The sequence below is a fragment of the Bactrocera latifrons genome, unplaced genomic scaffold, assembly GCF_001853355.1.
Source record: "Bactrocera latifrons isolate USDA-ARS-PBARC rearing strain unplaced genomic scaffold, ASM185335v1 scaffold_183, whole genome shotgun sequence".
In the NCBI taxonomy this organism is placed as follows: Eukaryota; Metazoa; Arthropoda; class Insecta; order Diptera; family Tephritidae; genus Bactrocera; species Bactrocera latifrons.
The window spans coordinates 8,953-20,580 of NW_017535330.1; the positions used below are offsets into that span (position 1 = coordinate 8,953).

At 33.7% G+C, this 11,628-nt stretch overlaps 1 protein-coding gene across 1 annotated transcript in view; it reads right to left on the bottom strand.

Moving 5' to 3' along the window:
* LOC108967339 (beta-1,3-glucosyltransferase) overlaps positions 1–11,628 on the bottom strand; it is a 24,257-nt gene that overhangs the window by 5,268 nt on the left and 7,361 nt on the right. The window contains exons 3-4 of the mRNA XM_018930672.1: positions 8,860–9,170; positions 6,363–6,496 (exon numbers count right to left, since the gene is read on the bottom strand). Of these exons, the coding sequence (XP_018786217.1) occupies positions 6,363–6,496; positions 8,860–9,170 (445 nt within the window). The remainder of the gene's footprint in view (positions 1–6,362; positions 6,497–8,859; positions 9,171–11,628) is intronic.

Here is an 11,628-nt window from a genome sequence, read left to right on the forward strand (position 1 = left end):
AGCCGCTTCCAAAATAGAACTGTGCAGCTATAATTCTGTCTCTTATACACATCTAGATTTATCTATACTCTTCCTTCTGGGTGTTACAAAATTCGTGACAAACTTAATATAATCTGTTCAGGGTATAAAAATTCTTTCAAATAAAACTTCCTTAATTGAATAAACATGTTTTTATTCAATCAAAGAAACTTTTCGCGAGCAACCATTTTAAAACAACACAATTTTCAGTGTCGTAAAGTACTATTTTAATAAAAAATTGTGTAGTCGATTGTACAATTTGAAATCTTTTTACTAAAGAAAAAACAGGTGTGATTTCCATACAGACAAGTTATATTTTTATTTGGATTAGATATATATTTTTCAGAAAGTGAAAATATAAAAGTTAATATTTTTTATTTAAATATTACTGAAACAAGATTGTCATTTAAACCATATTGTTAAGCCCATGAAATCATTCCCACGCAATTTCATTGAGATATTATAAATAAAGTAAAMTTTCGGTCCGAAGTATGATATCGATTATATTTTTTTAGCAACATATGATCTGTTATCAGGATTTTATAACAGGGTGTTAACAGTAGTTAGCTTTAAAATTGCATAACCGTCGGAGCAATAATTCGTAAGTGGGTTTCTAAATTCTGTCCACATAAACACTTAAAACGATGGACAAATTGAGCATTCAAAAACGTTTCTTAAACCGGAAACCACCAAATTTTAAGGATCTGGYGCTAGGCGAGACAGATCTAAAGTTTGCTAGAAGAAATCATATTCGATTTATTTCAAAATTTATACGGACGATTAGCATTTAATAAAATAATTACCTATTTGGTGCAGATTTTGTTTAAAACAAGTAGGGAAGCGAGTGTAAGCGAACATTTTATACTTTTACAAAACTTTACATTTAAAAATTTTGAGAAAGAATTAAATATCCATTATTCGATGAAATCATGAATAAATTGATATATATTTGAATATCTTTCTGACTTATATTGCAAGCCATAAACGTATACTTATTATAATCTCGCAACAAAGTTGCTAAGGAGAGTATTATAGTTTTGTTCACATAGCGGTTGTTTGTAAGTCCTAAAACTAAAAGAGTCAGATATAGGGTTATATATACCAAAGTAATCAGGGTGACGAGTAGAGTTGAAATACGGATGTCTGTCTGTCCGTCCGTGCAAGCTGTAACTTGAGTAAAAATTGAGATATCATGATGAAACTTGGTACACGTATTTCTTGGCTCCATAAGAAGTTTAAGTTCGAAGATGGGCAAAATCAGCTGACTGCTACGCCTACAAAATGGCGAAAACCGAAAAATTATAAAGTGTCATAACTAAGCCATAAATAAAGATATTAAAGTGAAAGGATCGCATTAAGGAGGGGCATATTTGGACGTAGGTCCTACTAAGTTTTTTGTACACATCTCGAAAACTACTACAGCTATGTTAACTCTATAGAGTCGTTTCCTTTAGGCATTTGCATACACAGTTCAAAATGGAAGAAATCGGATATCAACCACGCCCATCTCCCATACAAAGGCTATGTTGAAAATCAGTAAAAGTGCGTTAACCGACTAACAAAAAACATCAGAAACACTAAATTTTACGGAAGGAATGATAGGAGAAAGGTGCACCGAGGCTTTTTTTTAAATTGAAAATGGACGTGGCGTCGCCCACTTATGGACCAAAAACCATATCTCAGGAACTACTCAACCGATTTTAATGAAATTCGGTACATAATAGTTTCTCAACACCCTGATGATATGTACGAAATATGGGTGAAATCGGTTCACAACCACGCCTTCTTCCAATATAACGCTATTTTGAATTCCTTCTGATGAATTCTCTCTATAATATATACATTGGGAACCAATGACGATAGCGGAATAAAACTTTACACAAATACGGTATTTGAGCTGAGGTATCCCTTGTGGAAAAATTGTCGTGATCGGACTATAACTTTTCAATACAATTAAAATAAATTAAAATATAATTCAATACTCAAAGTACACAAATTGATATAATCTAATTAATTTTACAGCAAAATAAAAAAAATATGTACCTACATAGATGACGGATAATGAAATCTCKATTATCACTTTATCATGCGAGAGTATAAAATGTTCCGTGACACCCGAACGTAGCCCTTCTTTGCTTGTTTTTAATACGCTTTTATTAGATTCACTTGTATGCATGGTTGTAACTTTTTTAAGTGGTACTGAAACCGAGAATTTTGAGCGACACTGTAGGAAGGCGATAGTAAGTTTAAGCAGCTAACCAAAACTATGCGCGTAAAAGTATGCAACATCTATATAAAACTAATTTTGGTGAGATTTAAATAGCATAGTCAATGAAAGGTTAAGAATAGTTATTAAATGCTGTCTAATTATCGATGTACTTAACCAATGCTACATGTCTTAGTTCATATTTTAACAAATTTGGGGTTTCTCACATCAAACCAAAAAATTAAAAATAAATATAGTTTAAAAAAACTAAAAACACGATTTTAAAGCATTAAAAACTAAAAAAAGAAAAATAATTGTTCTTATAAACTAACAATAATAATGGAGGAATAATTCCTGCATTATTGTGAGAAAAGCCTGGGGTGCTTTGTGACATATTTTTCAGTTGCAAGTTTTAACTTGCTACATTAATGGCTGGAAGGTGAAAGAATTCCAGGGAATTTAAAACTGTGTTTTATGAGAAATAAGGGTGGGGGTAGTTCGATTTGGTCATTTTCGYACTGTAACATAGGAATTTGATTGAAATCGAGTCTGGTCGAGTGTCACGCCTGACGTCCCCTGGCTCTTTTAAAGCCCTCTCATAGCATTACGAGAGAAAAATTTAATGTCTCTGGGGTATTTAGTTATTCGCTATTATTTATCGCGCTATTAGTAGTATGGGGAATGGGCGGGGTGATTCATTATTCATCTAGGCGAACTTGGTTGTTACAGCTTTAGTCATTTAAGAGATATGCACATTAAACCTATTAGGGGGCGTGGCTGTGCTCACTTTTTCAATATTTTTAGCCCATATGCTTGTATATAACCCTATAACTTTCTTGATTAGTGTTAGATGATTCCAACAACCGTTAGGTGAACAAAGCTGTTATACTATGTAGCAACATGTTCTAAGAGTATAAAGAGGCAAGAGGCTTGCACCTGGAATGTCCGGTCCCTTAATTGGGAAGGTGCCGCTGCAGTTGGTTGATGTCCTCGTAAGAGTAGAGGCTGACATCACCGCCATCCAAGAAGTGCGATGGACGGGACAAGGATTGAGGCAAGTAGGCCCGAAAATTCAATGTGGTGCAGATTCATGGTGGGAGGGAGCTCCGTCGCCGAGTCCAGGTATTCATCCGGTGGATGAATGTCTAGCCATAATCCTCATTAAAGCGAGGTTCTTCAACATATCGCTGACGGAAAAGATCGATGATGCGGCCAAAGATGTTTTTTATGAGCGTTTGGAGCGACTTTAAAGGCAGGGTGGGCAAAGAAGGTATCTTCGCATAGGAAATTCATGTTGTTGTTTTAACGGTTATCAGTCCTCGTTGGGTTGGTGGGGGTTATCTGTGTTGTYGTCGATGTCATCTAACGGGAGGCCCAGGAAACGTGCTGTTTCGACGGGGCCGGATCAAAGGGGAAAGGGTGTTAGATGGGTGGGGTTGGTTAGGCATGCAAAGAGGTAGTCAGTGTCATGCGGAGACTCGTTGCATGCAGGACATACGTTGGGTATGTCTGGGTCTATTCTGGATAGGTAGGAGTTTAATCTGCTACAATAATAGGTCTGGTAGTGAACGAGGGCAAAATGGAATCTTTCCTGTCATCAAACAACAACGTCAGGCTCGAATTCCAAAGCAGAATRACTCTTGGCAACAGKTGCTACTTCGGACTGAGTACGCAATTGAAAAGTAAAGTTCTCTCTCGACGAACAAAGAAAAATACTGTAAGTTCCTCATTACTCCCCTCTTGCTAGTATATGGTGGGGAGGCATGGGCATCATATAATTGTAGCGGTGTCTACGTCAATAAAGAAGATGATATACGAGGGTTTATAACAATAGTCCTTGCAAAGAAGTGCAAGGAAGAAGGACGAAAAAAAAAATCAAAAAAACAAACAAATTAAAATCAGGTAATTCCGAAACTGGTATTCTGATTGAAGTCTAACATTTATAATGTCATTTAGAGAATCTGAAATAAAAGCGCTAATATAGGTTGTATTTAATACTGCACTTACAAATCAAGCACAGAATTTTAAAAAATGTTGAATAAAAATTTGCTAAAGCAGCGGTAACTGTAGTCGAAGTAGAAGTATTTAGAAATGCTGATACAATATCATTCATGAATTATGCCGAAATAGTACACATTGTAAAGTCGGTACTTGAATTTTAAAGAAAATATGAGACATATGTCTAATGGCGTAAAGTCGCACATAAAGTTTATGAAAATGATGTAGGAAGTTTTAAACACTACCGGGTACAACAAAATTATGGGTTGCGCGGATATGTTGTCGTGCTCATAACAAACTACTAAATTTCAAGTCAAACTACACTATTGATAGGCTAGATTATACTTATGCTGACAAGCGACCTATCTATCTTATTGAGTTCTTCGTCAAGTTTATTCCCAAAACGGGGGCTTTCTTAACCGATTGACATTGACAGTTCATTCTGACTGAGACGGCTTATAAACAAATAGAAGTTTCTCTACGGTATAGGTATGCGTAAGATGAATTGATTGCAYTGATGAACGATGAAGACGAATTAGAAACGAAAATATAAATTAAAATTCCATATCTGCGGAATGGCATGAATTAACAAATATTTTTTTTTGCAGATTATTAAAAGCGAACATTTTCCGCGTAGTGTTACATAGATTGCAACTATTTTTAAAGTGAAGAAGGCACAACAGTTTTTAATTGTTTAACAAAAATGTATGTAAGATATTATTATTTTAACAAATGGACCGTGCAAAAATATTTATAATATATCACGAACATTTTTCTTTGAGCACAAAAAATGTCATCAATTTATCTGCAATGGTTTATGAGAAAACTTTATCGTGCTCTAAACTTCAACATTCAATATCATTAACATAAAACTGAATTTTGTCCCCTGCTGCCGTTTGTAGAGTAAACAATAGGAGGTAAAATCGTAAATCTTAAATATTAACAAGGAGCTTAAAAAATTACACTAAAGCATTAACTGAATTAAAAAACGTTACTGCAATAAAAAATTCTTTCTTAGTTAAGTCATTTCATTTCATTCATCTTTTCAACACCAGAAGTACATTTTTATGCATCCAAAATATGTATATACTCGCGTACAGGAATAGATTAACAAATTAATTGAAACCGCAAATACCATTGTCAGGTATGAAAAAGATAAATAAATCGACACTGACTACCTTTACGAAACATTACTCGTAAGGGAGAAAATCCTAATTTCAGAGCTTGAAACGCTAATCTTGTCAATTGCACTAGCAATGTTTCAAATAAATAATCCCCTTATTCTCGATTCTAAAGATTTAGATATATTATTAAATGATCATACTAAAATTATGACAATAACCGACTTAATGAAAGCAGCACATATTAAAGAACTAATATATAATAATTTTCTGSATTTCATAACTTAATATCTTGAACCTATGTAGCTTAGTTTCTAAAAAAACTCGTTTTAATGTGCAACACAACGATGATAATTAATTTCGTTGAAGGTAGTAAAATCGCAGTCTACGTCGATAAGACCATACCAGTTGGGAATTGTACTGACACTCACAGAGATTTTCTTCAAAGAATTACMCCTCACAACATGCGCACAACAACTATACTCCGGCGGCACGGCGATTTGCAGTACCCGTCCCAGCCACCTAAAACAGTTAGAAGTAATAGACGATGGCACATATTTATAATTTATAATATTTTATACAATAAAGAAATATTTTAAACCACAGACTTATAATTTACTCAAAAACTTGCAAATAATTGACAGAGGAGCCGCTTCCAAAATAGAACTGTGCAGCTATAATTAGAATGAATGAGTGCCGTAATTTCTCACAAATATCATGGAGAACGGTGAAAGTAATATGATTTGTAAAGGAAGTAAACGAACTTACTTAGATAACAGAACTGATAAGGTGTAAGTTTCTTGTTTTTGAGAAGTAGGTATATGAGGTTCTTATGTATTTTATGAACTTCAATATGTTTTGGAATATAAATATGCCCTAAGGTAAAAATTCTAATTTCAAGGGCACATGTTCAAGTGAGAATACAATTATGCAAGCAATTAATTAAAATAAAATCATTAAATCAAAATGAAATTAGTGTCTTCAATATTTCTGGAAACTGAGTTTTGATTATTACTTACATGATTAAAGCTCTTGAAAACACAATGCCGGCTCGTTGTAATGGAAACGGAAACCACTCGGAATCTTTGTGAAAGGCAAAGTGATGCCTAATATTAGCCTGATCATCATATAGCGCATGACCCAAATAAAGGCACTGAAAGTAAATAAAATTTATGAAAGGTTAATATTATATAATTGCTTATAATAATTTTAAAAGCCGATGTTGATGTAATGTTTCGAACAAATCTCACATTGAAAGGTTCCGGTGTAACAAAAATTTGCCCAATACAACTTAGAGCAGAGAAGAGTTACTGGGGTGTAACGAGTCGAATTGAAGATCTTTTGGAAGATCACAGTAGATTTGGAACTAGGAAAGACAAGCGAATAGTCGATGTCATTTATAAAATTAGTTTTAAGAATAGCTTTCGAACCTTTTCAGAGAAGAGTCGCGATAAAAGAACACTGTCTCTTACAGTGGAGGATAATTTCAGATCGTTCTGAGTTACTACTTCGAGTATATACAGACAGACTAACATGGCTAAATTAACTCAGCATGGCTTGCTGATCATTTATATATATAAATTATATGGCCTCCAATGTTTCCTTTGGGTGTTACAAACACTTCGTGGGAAACTTAATATGGTGCWTCCTGTTCAGAGTATAAATATTGAAATTGTTGGATTAGGATGAGTAAAATGCACCATAACTAGTTGTTGGAGTAATGAAAATAGTTATCTTGTTGGATGAAAGTGAATTTATTGACCATATGCCGATTTACGAGCGAATAAACAGATGMTTTTAGTTCCCCGAAACTCAAAGTGGATGTGAGATATTTTAGCAGTAATATGTCCTATTTTTTTTTGTATAACAAGTAAGGGAGTGCTAAGTTCGGGTGTATCCAAACTTTAAATATTCAGTCAGATTTCTGAGTTTTTTTTTTGTTCGCCTCTTTCTTGACATAATCAAATAAAAAGGTCTGACACAGTCAGGTCAGGTAACCTTGGGCCAGCGGGAAGTGGAGTTTCTTGAGACTAATTTGTTTTAAAAATTTCGTTAGAGCTTCCCAATAACTGGTCTGGCTATGTGTGCAGCTGCTTCATGTTGCTGGAACCAAAGGCTATTAAAACGGATACGTCTTCGGCGCACTTCTGGGAAAAAAACCTCACTCAACGTCTTTAAATAACGGTGCCCATTGACAATTAATTATTATATCGTTTTCTTCAAAGAAGTATGGCCCTATAATACACCTTTATGAAACTGCGCACCACACAGTGACTAGTTCTTCATGAAATTCGGTCTCGTGGATTATTTCTGAATTTGATTTGCAAATCGAAACTCTTGGATTTGTTTGAATTGRYGATGCAACAGTCGCGATTTTTTCTCGAATATGAACACACGATTCTCGATGGTATGGTGATCACACAGAAAAGAATTTATTACGGTTTGTTTTTGTAGCACGATTTGTGAGACATTCTGTATATGCTTTAGGCTCCTATTAGAGGGTGAGGCCATGCTCAATTTTTCGAAAATTTAATTTTTAAATTTAAATTTTTTAATTTTTTTCGAAATTTTAATAGTTAAAATACATTTTTATACCTTAATGTTGTACTTTATAGGTCTTCGTTTAATGACGGTTTGTGAGTTTGGCAATGGTCCGAATACGCCTACCTACGAAGTCAAGGATTTGGAAATGAACACTCGTATCAAGTCTCATTAAGATGTCTTAATTACTCAGAAATTTCCCCCTCATTTAGGATATAGGTTTTAGCTAGACCTATAAATTTTTCCAATCTTAAGGTAGTGTTTAAAAAAGTAAGAAATAAGGATAAGTTAAAAAAATCATTTTTGTTTTTAAATCACTACCTCGGATGTGAGTGGTTATTTGCCGCTTTACATAGATGGTTCGGCAAAATATTAGAGCAGCGGTCAAAGTATTGAATAATAAATTTAACGAAAGCAAAACAAGAGGTTAGCAATGACGTCGTTTTAAATATTCATTAAATTACACTGCAAAAAAATACCTATGAAAAGTGAAGTTGTATGTTTTGATGTTATCTAACGATTGGGACTGTTATCAYATTTTTATTGCGTCCTTTTAGCGTATGATTTAATTTTTTCTCAACACTGCAGCTGTTAAACTATTTTTGTTATGTCTCTATTTGTTATGTCTCTGATACATTTATTTATAGATACATCGCGCTTTAAGTAGTTTTTAACAAAACAATTTCTTCAAAATTTTTAGTGCATTTTGCCCATTTTCGAACTTGTTCTCCCTTTTTTGCAAAGGAGAAATTTGATTACTAAAATTTTACTAAAGTTGTAGACTAACATCCTCATTCCAACTCGTCTTATCATCCTGATATTTATTTATGTATATATAATCCTATATCTATCTCGATTAGTTTTTTGTGATACAACCGTTAGGTGAAAAAAACACTTATACTTAGCAACATGTTGTAAGAGGATAAAAATGTCGTGTATTTCAGATATTTTCATTTACTTAAGCTCCTCACTTACCCGAGTAGCATCCTCCAGCGCTAACTGCTCCAAAAGCGTTTGCAGTAAGACATGTGTACTCTCTTCCAACCAAACCACCCATTTGACATGCTCGCCAAGTAGCTTGGAACGCACCAAGGGTATTGCATTCTTTATCGCCCAAAAGCTTGGAAAATTGAATATTTCATGTAACATATGAACTGTGATGATGTAGTCTGTATTGGGCAATTGGCTTTCGGCTTGGTTAATAATGTCATCGCGTAGACGTGCTGCTAATGGACGATGGTACGCGGTATCCTGACTGGAGATGAGGAACAATACCCCTGTGGGTTCTACACCGCAACGAATATACAAGTTGTATTTTAATATTAGATACAATTTCTATAGGTATGTAAAATTTTTGCTTGAAAATGAGGTAATGTTTATAGGAAAATATAATATATTTTTACTCTTGCAACATATTGATACAGGRTATAGCTTGGTTCAGCTAACGGTTGTTTAGAATTGACGAATTGAATTCCGAGATATATCACATATACTTGGGCACCTAAGGGGGGTTTGCATTGCAGATGGACGGAATCAGATCATTGCCACGCCCAAAAACGCCATTAATGAAAACCAATAAATTGTAATAACTAAGTTTCGCAATAAGGTACAACGGTGTTACTTTGTATAACGAATTGCAGAAGGGAGGGACATCTACGGTAGAATTTTTTTTTATTAAAGTGGGCGTGACATCGCTCCCTAATAAGTTTAATGTACCCTCGACGAAAAAAAAACCACGTATCTTGCACTGAACGTATAATATTGAATATTTAAATTCGAAAATATTTGGAATTGGTTCACAAATTWCCCAAACCTCCACATAGTACAAATAATTTTCGTTATTCTAAAAACTTTTGGCAGAAAATTTTGGTTGGTTTATGAGATATATGTATATTTATAAATTTGCTTAAAAATATGTTTTTAAGTATAAAATTGTTAAAAATTGTTACTACCGAAATCCGGTGCCAGTGGCCTCAACTTTAAGAGCGCTACGTTCAWTTAAGGTCGTCATAATCCTCCTGTTGGATCAACAATTGAGCATCTGGTGGAATAATTTTGATCCACAGGCTTGATAATGTTCCCGTGCCAGTGAGACAAGATTAAATTGTCGCAAGTTGTTATTAAGCACTCTTTTGTTATTGTGTGAATAAATAGTTAGTATTAAACAAAAATTTAATTATTGATTTATAGCTTATTTGCAATACATAGTAATAAATAAATATGTAAAAACAATATAGAAATATATGAAAAGTGCATAAAAGATGAATAAATAAAGCCTAATATAAATCAAAAAATCTAATCATCTAAAATTGTTCAATTTATGAATTTTAAATATAAAATATCTCAAAATCCTCAATTCAGCGGCATTGATTTGCCTATATATTTTTAATTTGGAGAATTTYCTCTTTAGCTCCTATTGTGTCTTTACGATTAATTCAAACACTTCTATAAAATTCTATTTATATTGCATTTAATATTTATATGTTATTGGAATTTGCAAACTGTAGGCACAAGAGTAAGACAGGAAGAGAAATTTTCAAAAAAGTTAGATAATAAAAACAATAGTCAATTAGCCATAATTTCTAGAAGTTTTTAAGTTAAGCCCTACAATCAGGTAATCAATATAATCAAATGAATTAAGATTATTTCCTCATCGACCAAGAGTAAATGGAGGTCCATTGCTTGTTAGAAAGAATATCGAAAATGAGTATCCAGACGTACCTACTATTGCGAACAATTTTTTATAAATGGTTGCCACCTCAATACCTTGTTAAACGTTATGAAAATATAGCCCAATGAATTTAAAACTATAAATTGAACATTCCGGTGGTTTAATCGACCATTAGAGTCGGAAAATATAAAAATATAATTCTATTGGTTTTTTAATCCTTCCATCCCTACTCTTACGTTGCCGTCCGATTTTAAACCAAATTACTTGATTTTCGCTTGTATTATTTTTTTTAGGTTGAAGTCAATTAAAAGTGTTTGCTTTTACAAACCGCAGTGCAAATATTTGTATTGTGTAGTATAATATTATCAGCAATGGAAATCAATGCGCACATAAGAGCAAATTAGTTTAATCCGTAAAACTAAGTTAGATGAAATGAATTTATCATATTTGCTTAAGAAGCTACCAAAATTTGTATAGCTAAACCCGTAAATTGTTCGGTTTGAGGATTGAAATAGTGCAATATACATGCAACAAGTAAAGGAAGTGAAGCTTAGCGTAAAGATTGCGCATAGTTTGACAAATAATGATATTACAACAAAAATTCTAAAATATATAAAGATAATAAATGAAGTAAGGAAAGACTCACGAACTTAGTTACCAAAAATTTTACACATTAACCACATGATGGGAAATCAGTATATTAGGGTTATGATGTTCAGATCAGAGGACAGTCAAAATGGATGAAAATCATAGTGAATCACATATTTTGGGACTAGGGGAAGATCTGGTATTACTTACGTATGTATACTCGAGAACATGTTTTCACGCATTTTTGTGAAGCTAATTCAGACACTGACTGATATATTAGGCGCAAAGTCTGCTGACCAGTTTTACCTATTTCCTACATGGAATTATTATATCCAATATTGCACGCGATCAAACACAAGGAAGGTTCGACGTGGAGAAGCTGCAATAGCAACAGACAGCCGAACGATTTTCTACTCGGCTTGCACTCCTGCTCTCTGAGAGCACTCGTCAACAACTCGGTATAAGGGAACTGTGGGACGGCATTT